The sequence below is a fragment of the Myotis myotis genome, unplaced genomic scaffold (assembly GCF_014108235.1).
Source record: "Myotis myotis isolate mMyoMyo1 unplaced genomic scaffold, mMyoMyo1.p scaffold_m19_p_10, whole genome shotgun sequence".
NCBI lineage: Eukaryota > Metazoa > Chordata > Mammalia > Chiroptera > Vespertilionidae > Myotis > Myotis myotis.
In genome coordinates, this window is record NW_023416314.1 from 69,062,327 (window position 1) to 69,081,891 (window position 19,565).

At 47.9% G+C, this 19,565-nt stretch overlaps 1 protein-coding gene across 1 annotated transcript; it reads right to left on the minus strand.

Moving 5' to 3' along the window:
* Positions 1-3,368: 3,368 nt before the first annotated feature.
* Positions 3,369-14,421, minus strand: LOC118665500 (probable inactive 1-aminocyclopropane-1-carboxylate synthase-like protein 2). Its single transcript, XM_036326946.1, has 14 exons — positions 14,400-14,421; positions 12,007-12,521; positions 10,287-10,346; positions 9,775-9,845; positions 9,366-9,435; positions 9,065-9,131; positions 7,996-8,093; positions 7,672-7,749; positions 7,248-7,348; positions 6,153-6,242; positions 5,763-5,808; positions 5,536-5,677; positions 3,623-3,765; positions 3,369-3,536 (listed from the first exon to the last, which is right to left on the minus strand). Exons 1-14 carry the CDS (start codon positions 14,419-14,421, stop codon positions 3,369-3,371), a joined length of 1,671 nt encoding a protein of 556 aa, XP_036182839.1.
* Between the last annotated feature and the right edge of the window lie 5,144 nt (positions 14,422-19,565).

Sequence of the window (19,565 nt, forward strand, 5' to 3'; positions counted from 1 at the left end):
AAGACTGAAATTTAGTATATACCTATATCGCCCAAAAGCAGTCAAAATGACTGCATTGTGAAAGAATAATATTGGAGCACTCTTCACTTATGTTCCTTAGCTTTTTCCATAACTCACTTCTATTCGACATTTCTTTCATGAATTTAGGGCGCAAAAGAAATACAATAAACAACTTATTAGAACAAGTATCACTGCAGAAAGATTCGAATAACAAGTACTAGTTTAGCTAATTGAGCAACTGCAACTTATCACGTATCGACAATTTATCATGTACTTGTATGTTATCATGTGACGGTAATCGAAAAAAAAAGAAAACTGTTATTTCAATACAGGGCCGACCTGGTCATATAAGAAATTTACTCAATTCAATAATAAGAGTCATAATCCCCCCCCCCCCCTGCCCCCAAGCAGTCAAAATGACTGCTTTTGGGCAATATAGGTATAACACATATATATATACCGGAAATGAAGGAGGGGGAGGTAACTACAATTATTAATAAACGCATTCATATGTTGTAAAAAAAACTCACAAAATTCTAAGACATTGTGTCCTTATATACATAATTGTTTTTCTAATTGAAATTAAAAAACAGTCAAAATAACTTCCTTGGGCAATCTAGTGTTAACAAGAACATAGTATTGTTGGGTGATGGTTCTTTCTGGGTCTCTCACATTATTGCTTGTCTTGCAGGCAGGGGCCCTGACTGCCTTTGTTCTAGGCTATGTTTTCCAAAGATATTATACGTATGATTTATATATATAAAAGCCTAAGTGACCGTTGCAACCGAACGGATGACCGAACAGGCTGCGTGGGGCAACCAGGCTGGCAGGGGAGGCAGTTGGGGGTGACCAGGCCAACAGTGGGGACAGTTAGGGGCGATCAGGCAGGCAGGCGAACAGTTAGGAGCCAGTGGTCCCGGATTGTGAGAGGGATGCCCGACTGCCGGTTTAAGCCCAGATTGGAAAGGATTCAGGCTGGGCTGAGGGGACACCCTCTCCCCCTGCAGAAATTTTGTGCACCAGACCTCTAGTATGTATATACTTGTAGATGTGAATACGTGTATAGCAAACTGCCTTTGAGGATTGTATATAAGCTGCCATTTCAAAGATCCCAAGAGCATCTCTGGTTTCCATGTACCTTCTTTTCTGATTCCATGAGCTCCCTCATTCATCCAATGAATTCCTTTCTGTTTCTATTAGCCATCGTTGATTTCTAAAAAACCATGTGTAGAGGAAAAAAAAAACTGGAAGAATCATGATTTTTTTCTTATGCTTTTTGATTAAAAACAACACAAAATCAGAAGATTGTCATCAAGGAACAATAACCACCAAACCTGGACCCAAACGAGAGGATGGTCACAAACTCAAGGGACTGACCAAAACCATCTATTAGTGCTGAAAGCTCTTTGTCTATAAAATGAGGGTAGTCACTGCTCTGTCTGTTTCACAGAACCAGTGCTCTGACTGAAGCCCAAGCGAGCAAGGGCTTTGCAGAAACTCTCAGGGGTGGTGCTATTTGAACAGCTGAAGAGGCTAGAGAGAAAAATGGAAGATACAGGCTTGGCACCAGAGATTCATTTTAAAAGCTTTTTGAAAAGGCAAGAAGGGAAAGAGCTTGTATTTAAGCAGGAACATCTGCAATTATATCACCACCCTGCCATTTGGCAACTAGCCTGGAAGGTGGCTGTGATCTGGTTAGGGTTCTCTGGAACACTGCATCCAACCCTAGAAAACCTCCTTCAATGAGGGATCTTTTTGTCCCTTGCCTCCTTGCCTGCCCCAGACTCTATTCTTCATGTATAACCTGCCTTGGAATTTAAAAATAAAAAGGACAAAAAAATTAATAGTTTCCAAAGGTGATTATGAAGAGCGAGGAAGAAATAAAGCAGGCCTGGAATTTAAGAGAATATGAACTTTATTAGGTTTCAAATACAAAAATAAACCCATCTAAATAGGGAGGCAGGATGGACACTGAGCGAGTCAACATCGTCTTCAATTATGACATGCCTGAGGAATCGGACACCTACATCCACCGGGTGGCCCGTGCCGGTCGCTTTGGCGCCAAAGGCCTGACTATCACTTTTGTGTCTCATAAGAATGATGCCAAAGTCCTCAATGATGGTCAGGGTAGGTTTGAAGTCAATGTGGCGGAGCTTCCTGAAGAAAGGGACATCTCCACATACATTGAGCAGAGCCAGTAACCACACACCTGACATCCTGGAGCCACCCTGCTTCCCACGTGCTGCTTCAAGTCCTCTTTCTACGCGACAGTGAGGCTTTTTCTGTTCAAACACTGTACATTTGTGCAACAATAAATTTGCATTATGGAAAAATAAATAAATGAATAAAATAGGGAGGCAGAAAGCTCCCTTTGTTTCTCTAGGATTTCCAACCCCAACCCCATAAAAACATTTGCTCTCACACAATGGCTAGCAAAGAGTAAAAAGAATCAAGTTCTCAAAAATGAGAGGTATCCACCTTTACGAAGGAGGATGAGCTGGAGGATGAGCTGGGGGATGAGCTGGGGGATGAGCTGGGGGATGAGCTGGGGGATGAGCTGGGGGATGAGCTGGAACACCTGGTGGACGGGGAGGATACTTCCACCAGTGCATCCTCCAGTTTTTTCTCTATCCAATTCTGCTTCCTATCGGTTAGCGCCTCAGAGAACCGCTGCATGGCTTTAGGGTCCAAATGGAGATAGAAATAGAATTAGTGGGTTTTCAGGTGGGCCCCAGAAATCCCCAGGTCATGGTAGACCATCACGGAGCCACTCTTCAGGGATGTGGAACTTCAGCCTACTCTTCTTTGGGATGCATTTCTAAGTCTACCCACGACATCCCTGATAGCTCATTTTTAGCTTCAATGACACAGCATGTGCTGCAAGACACTTTGTCTCATAGCAAATCCTATAACCTGGCGATAGACTTGGAGTCATCAACGTTTCTATTGCCTCTAGTGTCCCTTCAAACAGTCTATTCTCCTCAGTAGCTCAAAATTTTATAACATAAATGCTCTTTCTTCACTGCTTGATTCCCAGCAGGTAGAACAGTGTCCAGCATATGGTGAGATGCAACAGATCATTGTTCTGTTCTCATAACCTTCAGAGGAGAATCTGACTCCAGAGAATAACATCCAGGACATCCTATGTATCTCACCTACTAACTCAAGACCCACAGGGAAGAGGACCACTTCTGATTAGTGCCCTGCTCAATGGCAGGTCATGTAATTCCTGTTTGCAAAGGAACTTAATCAAAACATGAAAGTGCAAACCATCTATGGTATACATGAGCTGTAGCTATAGCTACTCAAGGCCAATAAGGAGGACTCAGCTACTGGACTACAGGAGTGGAAGACACCAGGAGTGGAAGTCAGCACCACTCACCGACTTTCAGGCGGAGGGGCTTATCCGTAAAGGTGAGGCGGAACCAGCCAGGCTCTTTACACATGTAGGCCTTGCCAGGGGCCAATAGGAGCTTGTTGTCCAGGAAGTGGCGATAAAGGAGCTGCTCTTCCTCAAATGTGCATGGGTCCAGGTACTAGGGAAGGCAGAGTGACAGAGCTGAGCCCAAGACCTATCAGGCAGGTCTGCCCAAGGACACCTGTCCTCATTTCCAGAGCTCACCTCTTTCAAATTGACCCAGATATAGAGGCCAGAGCCACGACTGAGAAAAGGGACCTTCAATGTCTTCAACTTGTTGGTGATGTATCTGTGAGCTTCCTGCATCCGGGAGCGATTAGTGGGCAGGTACATGTTGTCAATCCATTCTGGATGGCGATAGGGGAGAATGCTGTCACAGGTCTTGTGGCAAAGAACTGCCAAGAATTCTTTGCCACATGCTCCCTACCTGGACTTCCTGGCAGCTATTTCTGTCCAAGACTGACTCTGTACTATATTTGAGCTGATGGAATCCATATTCAAAACTCACCTCCTACCTACCTACAGCTCTGGAAGAGACACTGGGCTTCTCAGTAAACCTGTAGGAGTGTTCTGTTTGAGTTTATAGCTCTGACAGTAAGAGTCAGGGCATCCTCCTATAATGGGTTGATGCTGCTGTTGTCCAATGATCAGGAAGCAGGAACTCAAAGCTCCCCATACCTCCTGCCTTACAGCCTCACACAGTGGACTTTGATGTATTTAGCGATGATCTTAGCCCAGTTGTTCTCAGCATTGGCAGCACATAGAACCACCAGGGGAGCTTGTGAAAATCCTCGTGGCCAGGTTATATCCCCAGATCACCTAAGTCAGAACTTTGGGGTGGAGTCCACACATTGGCATTTAAGCTCCCATGTAATTCCCAAATTGATAGCCATGTTCACGGGGCTGGGAACCTGGTTTCTGCCAAATATCAAAGGGCCTGGCACCATGTAGGGAAACAGGTAATTGGATTTCTCCTATCTACCATTTTACTCACCCAAAGATGAAAGTTGTTTTCTCAACCAGATTATTTGGTTACTTTCATTTATTTAATTACTAGAGGCCCGGTGCATGAAATCCGTGCATGGAGGGGGGTGTCCCTCAGCCCTGCCTGCACCCTCTCGCAATCTGGGACCGCCGGCTTCTAACTGCTTGTCTGCCTGCCTTCCTGACCACTCCTAACCTCTCTGCCTACCTGCCTGATCACCCGTAACCCCTCTGCTTGCCTGCCTTATCACCCCTAACCCCTCTGCTTGCCTGCCTCATTGCCCATAACCACTCACCTGCCTGCCTCATCGCCGCTAACCGCTCACCTGCCTGCCTGGTGGCCCCTAACCAGTTTCCTGCCTGCCTGATGCCTCTAACTGCCTCTGCCTTGGCCCCCGCCACTGTGGCTTCATCCGGAAGGACATCCAGAAGGTCGTTCGGCTGTCTGGTCTAATTAGCATATTACGCTTTTATTATTACAGATATCCCAGCTTATTATAGATATCCCAGCTTTTAATTTAAATCTGCTAGACTGGCATCTGTTCTACTACAGGGAATTAAAGAAAGGGGCCCTTCTCTATGTTTGGGCCACGGCACTAAAGGGGGAAGTTCTCCCTGACGCCAGCATTCACCTCAGATCCAAGGGGCAGAAGAACCCAAGGGCCATAGTTGTAGCCACAGCAATTTGCCCAAATGGCAGCACCTCCTTGGCCACCTTGGCAGGTGTAGTTAGGTCATACTTGAGGAGTCAGGGCACTTATTTCTTTGTAATCTTTGCCTGAGCAAGCAGAATATTGGAAAGGGGAAAGAGGCCTTGACATAAGGATGGATTTCTGAAGTTCCCTCTGAAGTCTGCATATGATTGTCTATCCCCTTTCCAGGCAGAGCACGAGCTATCAGATAGCCAGAAATTAAAGCCCATCCTGGCTTTTAGACCAGCACCTCCCGCTTCTGTCTACATCCTAGTGCCCCTCTGAGCTGCATCCTGCCTTCCCTCAAACTTCCTGTCCTCCACCATAACACCTGAGACAACGAACAGGATGTCAGGGGACTGAAGGCATGTCAGAGGCCCAAGCAGACCCAGGAATCCCCCGTGGCCTTGAGCACCGAGATGCCTGGATGGAGCTCAGTACCTCTGTCCTGGAGCAGCCGACACAGCTTGTGCTGGGTGATGCCAGAGATGCTATGGAGGAAGCCAAAAGCGCCAACAGCAGAGACCACCTCCTTGTTGTGGGTGTACAGAGTGCCAAAACGGAAGCCAGAGATCCCAAAACTCTAGAGGAAGAGAGTAAGGGAGGGAATACCTTATATTCTTGGCTCCCATTCCTTCCCAACCCAAGGATAGGCTGTTGGGACTCACTTTACTGGTGCCCCAGATCACATGGGTCCTGTTGGGGTCAGGCAAACTGGAGAGGAGACAGTACAATCAAGGTTATAGAGAAATGTTTGAGTGCTGAAGTCTTAAGGTCTGTGTGTGGGAATTGGGAACTGGCTTGAGGTCCACTACCCAGACCTTTTGTAGAGGTTTAACTTTATTTTAGACTGTGGTCTTTCTACCTTGCCCTCAAGTATCTCATATACAACATGGTATTTAGATCAAACGTACTTAGGAGGAAAGATCATACTTTGTTTATTTCCACATTTAACTCAATTCCTGAAACTTAGCCAGGTAAATTTATGACACATGAAATCACTGTACAAAAGCAGGAAGCTAATGGTCTCAGCTGTAGCGGGAATAAGAACAACTCACCTTTTCATGTTCAGAACACTGTGGAATGGGATGGACGCATGAAACTCAGACAGCATAGAAGTCTCATCAATAATCACATGTAGGTTGTGCCTGCAAGTTAGGCAGAAAAGTGAAAACATCAAGGTTCTCTCTCGAATCTTAACTCACTTTCTGTTATGGTCAATTCTGGATACAGATCATATCCTCCTATTGCCCCAGCAGCCCATCCACCAAAGATCATGGTAAGGCAGAAGGGTTGGTGCACCAGAAAGGACCTTACACATGGCCAGGAAGTACTTGGAAGGCATAGAATACAAAAGACACACATGAGAAAATCTTACTGAACCCTTCAATCCTCAAGCAGAGACCACTTCGTGGTGTTAAGTGGGTTAAGACTTATATGCACATCGTGTTTATTCTCCCATTGGCCCTCTGAGGCAGTACTGTTCTCTCCATTTCACAGATGAGGAAACTAGTTTCTGAGGCAAAGTTAATACCCTCTATCGGCAGGTTTTGAAGCGGGGACTTGAACCCAATTCTGTCAAATTCTAACCCAGGACTTGCAATGTTCTTTCTTTTGTCCCCATGCTTCACCATTAATTAATTGGTCTGGGTTAGTTATGAGGCTTAGATAAGTGCCTCTCTTCTAGAGAATAGAAGACTATCTACTCCTAAGAGGGCTATTTAGGGACTCCAAACATGTCAGACGTGAACATGTTCTTAGGAGTGGGACATAAAGTTCTGTGGGGATATGTCTTTATCTTCACCCCACATCGTCCAACAGTCTCTCTTTCCTGGCACCTGGGCCAAGTAGTTTGGGAAGTAGATGCTGGAAAAGCACTCATGCTACAGGAAGTGGCTGAGTAACAAAACTATAGTATGATTGTTACGTAGATGTCTGCACATGGAAAATACTAGAAAGAAATTGGGGGAAAAAAGATTGGTGGAAGCTGTAAGCAAGTGGTTGCATTTTCCTTTGTTCCCATTTCAGTTAGTTGTACACCACTTTGCAGAGTATAATAAGCAGTAAGCATAGTTAGGGGAAATTATTTCTGGTTCTGACTTCTTGTCCATGACCGATGGCAATTTGTTCAATTTCAAGGGTTAAACCCCTACCTCTTGGCAAATTCCAGGTATTCCTTCAGTGAGTCCAAACTGTCGATGTCTCCCATAAAATTATTGGGGTTGAAGAGAACAAGACCTCTGACCTTTTTCCCCTGAAAGAACCAAACATAACCCAATGAACACAAATACTTCACATTCAGCCAATGTCAGTCAGAACACCCAATATAGGTCACATAACCAAGGTCTACATAGAACCCTGAAGCAACTACCATACTGCCCCCAGGGCAGAGATGGAAGCAGCACTGGGGACTGCCACTGAGAAGGCTCAGGGATCCCAGAGGGACATGCCCCTGGGACACTGCCTCTTCTGAAGAAGGAGCCCGCACAGTCTTGCTCAGAAAGTTGTAGCAGAGGCTCAGCACTGAACCCCCTTCAGGGCAGCAGTGCCCACCCTGACCCATGGTCCTCTCCTTACCTTAAACTTAGCCTCCAGCAGGGCTTTCTCCAACTTGTCCACAATCAGCTGGAATGGCTGGGTGTCCGCCTCAGTGATCTGGAACACAAACCCTGCCTGAGGAGCGCCCATCTGACTGCTTCTAAGCTTTGATCCCTCATTCCCATAAACCGTGAACAATCCTTGGCCTTCATACCCAGGGTACCCGTACTACATGCCCTCTAGTGCTGATTTGTCATCATCACTTATATGGCAGGAAAGCTAGCCCCACCCATAAACCTTGGAATGCCCCCAGAACATTTCATTGCCGAGGTGGGCTGAGCAGGAAAAGGGCCCCATTCTGACCTTCCTCAGCAGGTGGACATGAATCAGCTCAACTTTTGAATACAGGCGGGCAGTTAATGTGAAGCCAGAAGAGAAGGGGGTGGGGATCAGAAAGGCATCTGGAAGCACAGGGAGACAAGGCTGTCAGTCCAGGGTCTCTCGGTCAGAACCACCACACCCACCTGACCCCCAGACCAGCAGCAACTCTACTGACAGGGTAGGTTACTTGGGCAATCCCTGCTCCTTGGGGAAATGCTTTGGGGCTCAGGCTCTGTAAAAGGTAGCCATTCTTATAAACAATATTTGGGGGACAAAACTCAAGTGTCCTTGCCTTGGGGCTACACTATAGAAGGAGACAAAGGAAGAACAGTGCTCTGAATGGCTCAGAAACCAAGGTGCAAATCAAGCCTACCTTGCTAGCATGGTGAGCACGGAACATTTACAACGTCTGGTCAGTTCCAGGGCAAACACCAGAGGCTGAGGCCCCTGCACAAGGAGGGCTCTTTCTCTCCACATGACTCATGTTATCTACATCTGGAGGTCTCAAGTATGCTTCTCCTCCCATCATTTGGCCTTATTGATGAACTAACCGAGGACCTACTGATTTGAATGAAACTGGCCACCTTGGTAACTACCTTCCAAGCAGCCGAAGCTCATTAAAGTCTGAGACTCTTGCTCAGACATTGTTAAGAGGGACACTGAGAACAGATCTTTCAGTCTTATTTGATCTAGAACTCAATAGACATTGTTTTTGAGGAGGAGAAGGTGATAGAAATTCTATATAGTTTAAGCCAGTTTACCAGGGCTCTCTGTATTGGAATTGAGCCCCAAATCCCAGCTAATAATATAATGGGTTGGTTCTCACCATTCCCAAGGGCATACCTCCTCGAGGACCCTCCCTTGATCTCCTTCCTCATTAAGTGGGGATGCAAATCCCTCACTCCTATAGAAACAGCAGGAAAATATAACCAGTGTAGGAGAGTCCCGGCATTTTGGGGCAAGGGCCTTGAGTCAAGATGCTCTTCTTCTTCGAGGCCCAGTGCCTGTGTGCTGCTATTTCCCTGAGGGAAAGCAGAGCCCATCAACTTACCACCTGGATCACACAGCACCATGGTCAGGGTCAAGAAGACAGAGAGGGAGCTATTGAGAACAACCACCTGAAGAAGATGCACAGAAGGTAGAAGTAAAAACCCAATCTCCATGTCCCTCTGTCTCCCTCCCCCTCAGTAGGGACAGGGACCAGGAACATCCAAAGTTGGAATCCATTGGCTTTTATTCCATCTTGGCCCTGAAGGCCTCTGCTGGTTCTCCCTGAACCCTTTAGAAAAGGCGGGCCCCTTAAGAATACATCTCTCCACTAGGAGATAAGTGAGGCTGGGAAACTGACTTACATTTTCTGGATCAAGCAGGTCAGGTGCCTTGCAGTAGTAGGTCAGGAACCGGGCTACTTCTTCCCTCAGGCTGTAGGCAGACCCAGAGAGATCTTGTGGTTTCAGGCCCAGGAGCCCTTTCATATTCAGTATCTCGACTTTAGTCTTTTCCAAAGAGCAAGGCGTCTAATCTCATGTTACAGGGTTACTGACTGAGATTATTGATTCCCGAGGTGACAGACAATTAGTGTGAGAGCTTGGGCTATTTTTATTTTACCGGGCTGCCTCCTAAATTGTGTTCTAGACATTTTCTAGAGGTTTCACTGAAAGAAACAGAGGTAGCCAACCAAGAATCTGATACTTTGAGTTCTTCCCTGCTTGAGAACTGGTGCCTGTGGACTAGGAGGCCATGGATCTGGAAGTTACTTACAATGCATGTCCTCTCCAATCAGGATATTGCAGAAGGTCATCATCAATGTAGTTCATGTCACTCCGACTCAACTGTTGACAAATAAAGCATGAGGACAGCCAGACCAGGGAAGCCCCACAGTCTTCATCCTACTCCTAGAATGCAGGTGGGCATTTGCCCTACAACACAGGGCCTCCCAGAGGGCAATGGGGACACATGCTGCATGCTCCTGAATGAAGGGAGACCCTGACCTTCTTATCAGATCACACAATGGATAACTTACTTAGAACTGCTGAATTAACAGCCTCCCCAACCGTACACTTGGGCCAGAGGCTCCCTTGTCAATCTACCCAAAATATACCCATCCAAAGAATACCTCTGAACAGTCAGAAAATCCAGGAGATGACACATGCTATTCTAGAAGCCATTTCCCCACTCCCTTTCCCAGTCGCCTAAGTCCCACTCCTGTAGCTCCCACATGCGCAGGGGGCCGGGCCTGCACATGGGCCCCACAGGCCCGGAGCTTGGCTCACCCTTTCAGTCAGCAGGTCAATGCAGAGCTTGTTCTCACTGAGGCCAAGGTTGATGAGGCCCTGCAGATGGAGGAATCTGAGATCAGTCCTCCTGCCCAGCCTAGAGGAACCCTTTAAACATGTCAAAAAGTGCTCTTCCCGGATGATTTCCAAAGGGGAGAGCTCACTGTCCCGTGAGGCAATTCACAGCCCCAAAATCATACAGCTTGCAATATCCCCCTTTAGAGCCATAGAGATAGTTGCATACCAGTGACCAGTCCAGGGGTGGGCAAACTTTTTGACTCGAGGGCCACAGTGGGTTCTTAAACTGGACCGGAGGGCCGGAACAAAAGCATGGATGGAGTGTTTGTGTGAACTAATATAAATTCAAAGTAAACATCATTACATAAAAGGGTACGGTTTTTTTTTTTTAGTTTTATTCATTTCAAACGGGCAGGATTGGCCCGCGGGCCGTAGTTTGCCCACGCTGGACCAGTCACTTGGTTCTTATTGACTAGAATCAAAAGGCTATCATTAGGCTAAGTGCTTCTTGTTCATTGCCTTCTTTCTCACAACTCCTAAGAAAAGGGTTCTATGATGATTCCTGCTTTAAAGGGAGTGAAGCTAAGAAAGGACAAGTACACTTTCTCAGGGAAAGAAACCAGAGAGAAAGAGAGGAACCCTTCACCTTTCTTAGGCATGTCACTATTTGTGCCCATTCCCTTATCTATAAGGATCAAAACCATCTACTTTATAGGGCCAGGAAGAGTAAGCAAGAGAGCACAGTGCTTGGCACAGGACTCAGTAAATCCTAGTGACTTTGACTCTCTAGTTTACCCTTGTCATATGACCTTGGTGATGGACAGACTCTACCTGCCTGCCCCAGAATCTGGATCCTTAAGCACCACAGGCCCATCTCTTGTTATTCCCATTTCCATGTGCAGGCCTTTCAAGTTATTAGAGGAGCTACAGTTCCTCAGAGTCCAAGGAGGTACCTGACTCACTTGGCCCCCAGAAAAACACATGGCCATTGAGCACATGTCACTCAGCTAGAAGCAGAGAGATGATATACTCGTACTGTCCTCTACTCTCTGACTGGAGAGCTGTTGTGAACATCCCTTGTTGGAAGACTTTCATTGACCCCCTGTCCTAAGAGACTGACCCTTAGGATAATATCCTACCCCTGTCCACACTTCTTGTCACAGCCCTCATTGTCCCTACTCTATCCACATGGGACTCCTTTCCATTCACTCCAAGCCCTTCCCACCTAAAGCTTCACACATGTAGTTGCTTGCCCCCCCCGCCCCCGAGGACCCCACATCCCACTACCTCTGGCTAATTCAGTCTTTAAGACACCTTCCCAGACCACCCAAACTTGGTATCCCCTTAGTGCTCTTTGAAACGTCATTAATCTTTGTATCCTCATGGCTGATGACTATCTTTTCTAGACTGGGTCCCATGGGAACAGGCTCACTTCTACTGTGACCGCAGTGACTCCTAGAAGGTAAGAGCAGGGATTAGGGAAAGCAGAGGGGAAGAAGGGAACCCAGTCTCAGCCCTTCACCTTTCTTGGGCATGTCACTCTATTTTGTGCCCATCCCCTTATCCATAAAGAGAAAATACCACCTGCTTCATAAGCCCGGGAAGAGTAAGCGAGAGAGCACAGTACTTGGCACAGGACTCAGTAAATCCTAGTGACTGGGCCTCTCTAGTGTGCCCTTCCCACCACCCACATCCTCACCAAGGTGTTCCTGTCCTCATGGTATTTGTCTCCTTGGTAGGCTACGAAGTCCTGGAAGTTGGACTGGTATAAGGCAGAGACGTCAATCCCACGGTTGGATAGGTAACAGCTGATAAATGCAGTTTCCGAATCACTCAGTTGGTGACTTAGCTGGTCAGGCTCCCTGGATGACTGGGCCTGCTGCCCACCTCCAGCACCACCCCTTGAGTCCAGGGAAAGGCGAGGCAGTTGGAGCTCCACGCTACTTGAGGCTCCGGAGTGTAAGAGGTTGACCACCTCACACATTAAATGGACGAGGATGGCTTCCTGGTCCCTGATGTTCTGGCTGTGCTGTTGCTCCTCCTGCTCCAGGTCCTCCTGCTGGTGCCTGCTCTCCAGCTGCAGGATGTACTCATTTATGATCTTCTGCAGACGCTGGATCACTTTCATCACCTGGGGGTGGGGCCTGTGAAGGGCGTCTGATTGGTGACTCACATTCTGGCTTTTAGTTTTGGCCTTAGGAAGCTGGCCTAAACCTGCAGAGAAAGAAGGAAACCACGTACTGCAGCAATATAAACTCTCCTGACCTTCAGGTGCAGGCCTGCAAGCGGAATTCTAGCATGTATTTAAAATATATTGTTCCAATACTATTTACACTGTGCTAGAGGAAAGGAAAAGAATCCACATCTTATATAATAAAAGGCTAATATGCAAATTGTCCCCTAGGGAGTTCGACTGCTCGCTATGATGTGTGCTGACCACCAGGGGGCGGCACAGAGTGAAAGAAAGCCATGGTCAGCAGCTGGCAGCCGGGGGAAGGAAGTCCGATCGGCCTTGATCACCAGCCAGGCCTAGGGACCCTACCCATGCATAAATTCCATGCAGTAGGCCTCTAGTTTTACTATAAAAAAGTGACATCAAATTTAATGCAGTGTAAATGAAGAACTATGAATGAATCTCACATGTGATTACATTATCAATACTTAAAAGCTGAATAGCACTTAAAACAAATCCAACAGCATGATAAGATAACCTTGTGGGATTGAGAATGGAAGAATAGTTCAATTCTACATTTATATTAACTTCATTAAAAAATCCTAAAAAGATAAAAATCATTTCACCTATAGATGCTAAAAAGACATTTGACAAAATTAGACACCGATTCTTGACTTAGAGAACTTATTAAGATGAATGGATACCTCTTTAACCTAAGACAGTCTTAGCCAAAACACCAGCTTCCTACTTAATTGGGAAAATCTGAAGAGTTTGAACTTCTAAATGAATTATTAGGCCATTCATTCATTGTCAGTGTTCAAACTCGTACATTGCACCAGAAGTCTCAGCCAAGAACATTAGGCAAGGAAATAAATCAGGGTTAGAGATTGGGAATTTGGTTGTTGTTTTCTGCAGATTGTTCCTGTCTTCTTGGAAGACAGAATTAACAGATGATTTAGAACAGTGGTTCTCAACCTTGGCTGCACATTAGACTCAAATGGGAATCTTTTTAAAATCCTGATTTCTGGGCCTCATCCTCCGGAAATTCTGTTTCTTTGTTACTAATGTTGTGGCTCCAGCCCATAACAAAGAAACAGAATTCTAATGTGCAGCCACGGTTGAGAACCACCGATTTAGGAGATAAACTGGTATGGTTATAGGCTAGGGGCCCACCTCATGTTTCTGCAATTACAGTATTATTGTAACGTAGCTACACCTATGTGGCACATATATGCCAGACAGGATTTAATAGTAAATGCTAGATCCCCATTTTCAATCTGGATCATTTACCTAATTGGTGAGCCTAACGACTGCCCAGCCAACGGCAGCTTTGTTTTCATTTAGTCCTAAATGTTGGGAGGCCAGAATTCTCCCCAACTTTCAGATAGAGTAATTAAGGACATAATTTATTACAGTCCTTTGAATTTAACGAGGTCGCCCAATATATCCAGGATGAGAATGAATGGTGTAGGTTACTTTGGGGGACACGGAACCCTCTGAAAACACATTATCATCAATGGCAGGCTCTGGTCTAAGGTCTTTGTACACACACGTGATTGAATCCTCAACACGACTCTATGAGGAGAGCACCTCCATCAGCCTCACTTTACAGATGAGAGACCTGAGGCCCAAAAGCAGGAGGTAACACAAGTTTGGGACAGGGGAGCTTTAAAACGAAGTCCACTACCCTCAGACCCCACCGCCCTCTTAAAAATCCCTCCTCAAGGCTTCTTTCTGGAAGGATGCACATGCATTTAAGGCTTGGCATTCACTCCTTGGGATGCATAAGCCCAATAAGTCCATCGCTGCCCAACCCCACTGGCCAGAGGGGGTCCAGGAAGCCCCAGGTAGTGTCTGGTCCAAAGCCACCCTCTCGCTCCACATCCCATGGCTCTCCCAACCCTGCCACCAAGACTTACGTGGGTCTCCGTTTCCACTCATCTCTTCTTTGGTCCCAAATCCTTACGCCCAAAGAAATCAACCTTGACAACCAGGGCTGAGGCACCACTCCAGGATCCTCCTCCTCTCACTAAGCTTGGTTCCTGTGTTGGGCCAGCAGCTCTGCTTTTAAGAAGAACGAGCTATTCAGGGCAACAATGAGATCCACCTTTTCCCTTTCGAGGGGATCTCTCCAGGAGCTCCCTATCACCTAAAATGGCCTTCCTTGGACCGGTTACAGAGAAAGGGTCTGCAGTGCCACATCTGAGGTCACCCCACCTTGGAGCTGTGGTTCTCAAACTTTGGTGGCATTGGCACCACCTGGAGAGCTAAGGAAACCCTACAGGCAGTTGGAGGTAGGCTAGGGCCAGGGCCAGGGAAGTAGCTCAAGATCACCAGGTGCTTTGAATACCTACCAACCTTTGAGAACCACTGGACCAAGTGAATCTCACTGAAATCACAAATGAGCTACTAACTTTCTCTGTCTCTGAAAAGACTGAGATTGAGAGCAATCTGAAATGGTGAGCCTAGGGCAGAGGGACAACCTGACAAGGAGGCACTGGAGTGATCGCCAGGAGGGTCGGTCCCAACCCCCAGCCCAACTGGCTCTGTGTCCTTGGCAAACCTCCCCAGCCTTGCAGGTCCTCAGACTCTCCTTGTGAGAGCGGGGAGGCCATGACATCCAGCTCACAGAGGGTGCTGTGAAGGCTAAATGGGAGGACATGCCAAAATGACAGGTAGGACTGCCCCATGACTGAGTCTGTGTCACCCTGGTCAGCTCCTGTCCTTCCTTCCCTGGAGCTTGACAAACAGAAGCAAGACCCAAAGCAGCCTGTGGTCTGAAAATACCCTACCTTGTGACTGTTCTCCAACCTCAGTGGGTGCTTGTGTAACAGGCAGGTGCCTGGGCTCCACTCAGGGTCTGAGTCAGGAGGTCATCATTGGGCCCAGGAGGCTGCACTGTGAAACTGCCTCCAGTATAGAGCAGGCTAGGTGGGAGGGCTCCGGCCTCTGCTCTAGCTGGGCTGCAACGCCCGTACTGCTCTGCTCCCAGACACCTGCCTGGCTCACTCCCTCTCCTCCTTCAAGTCTTTCCTCAAATCACCTTCTCCTCTGACCACCCAGGTAATTCCACACGCTGCTCCACCTCCCACATAGCAGTTCCGCCGCCCATTCTACCTTTCATTTTTTTATAGCCTTTTCCCTCTTCAAACGGCAACTTTAGTTATTTATTATGTTACAGTTTCTTTTCAGTTCCCCCTTCTAAACTCCATGAGAGCAAGGGTCTCAGATGGTTTTGTTTATTGCTGTTTTCTCAAATGCGAAGAACCATGATGGCTTTTGGGGAGCTCAGTAACATTTACAAATGAACAAATGAATGAATGGATGAATGATACTATAATGCGATTATCTGAGGTCTGGGTCCCCTTCTGGACTACAGGTTTCTCAGCTTCTGCCATTGTTCCAAGGCACAGAGGGGGTTCTTGGTTAGGGTTTGTTGATGATTATTGGTAACTAACCAATTAGTGAGGGATGACGGGAATGGGAGGAATTGATCAGTCGTAGCTCCAGGTGAATGTTGATGGTGGAACGAAGATTTGCCCAGAGGAAAACCCTCATGTCCCTCAACCTCCTGCGTTTCCCACCACTCCCTCAGCTGATGCTCTCTCCTAGCAGTGGCCCCCCTCCCAGCACAGCGCTGTCCCATGGATTTGCCAAAAGGGGTCACTGAATCCTAACTTTCCTTCCTGGCTCAGGAAACTCAGGGCAGCTACAGCTCAGGACTCAAAAGCCAGGGCGAGAGTGGAAGGGAAGGCCCAAAACCCCTCCTAGAGCCGCCAGTGTGTCTTCTGCAAGTACCATGTCCAATAAAGTACTGGGCACCTGGCTGGGCTCAGGCAATACAACCCCGTTCTGACTCAACTCAGATGCAAACCCTGGACTCTCCTTAAAGCGGTGGTTCTCAACCTTGGCTGCACATTAGAATCACCTGGGAATCTTTTTTAAATCCTGATTTCTGAGCCTCATCCTCTGGAAATTCTGTTTCTTTCTTACTAATGTTGTGGCCCCACCCCATAACACAGACAGAATTTCTGGAGGATGAGGCCCAGAAATCAGGATTTAAAAAAGATTCCCAGGTGATTCTAATGTGCAGCCAAGGTTGAGAACCACTGCCTTAAAGGTTCTAAGCTGCTAGTTGCCCACCTGCATGTGGTTTGACCTGGGCACTCATACCTAACTAGATTGTAAAGACCTTGCAGAGAGAGAACACCTGTGTGCTTGTACCTCTCTTTATCCTTAGGGCCTGAGCATAAAGTGGGTGTCAAATAGCTGCTTTTGGTTTTCTTGTTTGCATTTGAGATGGGAAAACAGGTGACAGAAAATGTACAGCATCCTATATGATAAAGAGCTAATATGCAAATAGCTGTCACACCCTCATACCCTTGCCTCTGGAACTGCTCAGACACTCAACACTGGGGAGAGAGGAATGGGGACCAGCCAGCACAAATGAGCTTTTGAGAAAGGAATTGGGACCAGCCAGGCTGCAGCCTGGGAGAGGGACAGACTCCCCACCCCATGGTCCTGGGCACCTGAGGCTGTGGCCCAGGCAAAGCCAACTGCCCACGGTCCCCTGCACCTGCAGCCAGCCTGGGCAAAGCCGGCCTGGGTCCTGGGTGCCTGTGGCTGGCCAGAGGGAGGGAAGCCTGGGTCCCAGGTGTGGGGCAAGGCAGAGGTGGTTAGGGGTGATCAGGCAGGCAGACGAGTGGTTAGGAGCCAGCAGTCCTGGATTGCGAGAGGCAGTCGGATATCCCCCGAGGGGTCCCAGATTGGAGAGGGTGTAGGCTGGACTGATGGACTCCCCCTCCCATGCATGAATTTCATGCACCGAGCCTCAGTATATAAATAAATGGAGTTGGATAAGTTCTGTGAAGAAAACCCATGCTGAGTAGGGAATTGAGACCAAGAGAAAAGGCTATAGAGATAGGGTAGTTAGAAAAAAGACCCCCAGGAAGGGAAGGAGCAAAGCATGTGGATCTCTGGGAATAGTGTTCCAGGCAAAGCCCAGCAAATGCAAAGGCCCTGAGGTGGCAGCATGTATTTGCTGTATTTGAGGAAAGGACCACACAAGGTGTGATGAAGCTTGATAAGGACTTTGGCTTTTATCCTGAGCATGAAGGGAAGACAGGACAGGTCTTCCAGAGCTGCTATGTGAGTGATTAACTGCCTTGTGGGGCTGGCTGGGGTTCACAAGCCACTCAGGACACCCCGGGCAATGGGAGAGGTGTTTCTGGTTTGGACTCACTTGTTATTGCTACAATGGATCCCCGCTGCTCCTAGAAAGCCCAAGGTCTTCACCTGAAGTCTGTGGAGCTGCAGGATAACATTCTCAACCAGGGCCACATCAGAGTCGCCTGGGAAGCCCCACCCCCCACCAATGCCAAGTTCCACCTCTGCCCCACTGATGCAGGGGATGAGCATCACTCATTAAGAACCACTGTTTCAAGGGCCTGTGGATGGACCTCTCATCCCACCCCATTTTCTATCTGCATGTACATTTGGTATAAAAGGGATGAGAAGATCCATGGCTTTTATCAGATGTCTCCAAAGATCCAGAGTCATATTCTAAGGTAGAGGGGTTCTTCCAGAGAAAGCTCATTTAGAGCCCACCACCCAGGGTGCTCACTGCTCCCTTCACCCTTCCCCCTCACCTCCCCAATTCCTTTGCTTTGGCTCCTCCATCTCTTTCCTCTGCCTGGATTTCTTTTGATGGAGCATCTCCTTCCTTCCAGCACTTAGTCCACTGCCAGCCTTCAGTACCTCTTCAAATATGAGTAACCTGTTCTCCTCCCAGACCCGAGGCTCCGTTCAGTCAGTCTTTTCTGGGCTCTTTCTGTTTGCTTTTGCCAGGGTCTTCCTGCTTCTTCTGCCCCAGAGGAGCTGGTTCCAACCACCCTGTCCTCCCACCCAGGACTCAGTATAGCGCTTAGGACACGAAGAGAAGGTTTGGTTGTTCTTTTATTAAATATATTTTTATTGATTTCAGAGAGGAAGGGAGAGGGAGAGGGAGAGAGAGAGAGAAACATCAATGATGAGAATCATCAATCGGCTGCCTCCTGCACCCCCCACCCTGGGTATTGAGCCCACAACCTGGGCATGTGCCCTAACTGGGCATGTGATCTCCTGGTTCATAGATTGATGCTTAACCACTGAGCAACACTGACTGGCCACAAAGAAAAGGGTTTTGTTTCATTTCCACGGACACTATCTCTGCTTGTCACCCACACTTCAGAGCCCAGGAGCCCCTTCAAGCCCTGGTCCTGGGATAAAGGCCAGGCGACCTGGGCCTGGGTGTGCTAGGGAGAATGTGCAGGAGATGGCAGCAGGGGTGCCTGGGGGCCTGGCTCCCTGAGGACAGCGCTGTCTGGCTTTGGTGGGCACTGAGCTCATCTGCTTCTTGTCTAGACCTGATGGCGATGGTCCCGAGAAGTTTCTCTTTCTGTGTGGGGTGCGGGGTGGGCAGTGTGCTCTGTATGGAGCTGTTGTCAAGCACCTGAGGTTCAAGGCACAGTTGAAGGCCCATCTCAGCCACTTACAAACCGTGTGGCTGTAGGTTATTAACCATCTCCGGGGTCAATGTCTCATGTGTGAAGAGACACGAGGGAACAGGGGTTGAGAGGATTATGTGAAATAACAAATATAAATTTGATCCCCTTGTTCCAATTCTTTCCAGACCCAGACGCTGTCCCCTGGGTCCAGCATGGCATCTCCCTGAGCAGCTTCCTGCTTCCCTGGCTGCTCCCAGGACACCTCTTCCTCCCCCACCAGCTCCTTAGGCCCAAGGAATCCATGGGCCTAGCTGAGCCACTTAGGAATGGGCTGCAGTGCAGGGCTCTTTCTGCCCAACCCCTTGCTTCTCTCTTCTTGGCCAGGGCCAAGGCCTGTGGGCCCTTCCGCCTCCTCCTGCTCCTGCCCGCTATTTTTCCCAGCTGTTTCCTCAAATAGGAGGAGGTTAATTCACCTAGAACAGTGGTTCTCAACCTTGGCTGCACATTAGAATCACCTGGGAATCTTTTTAAAATCCTGATTTTTGGGCCTCATCCTCCAGCAATTCTGTTTCTTTGTTACTAATGTTGTGGCCCCACCCT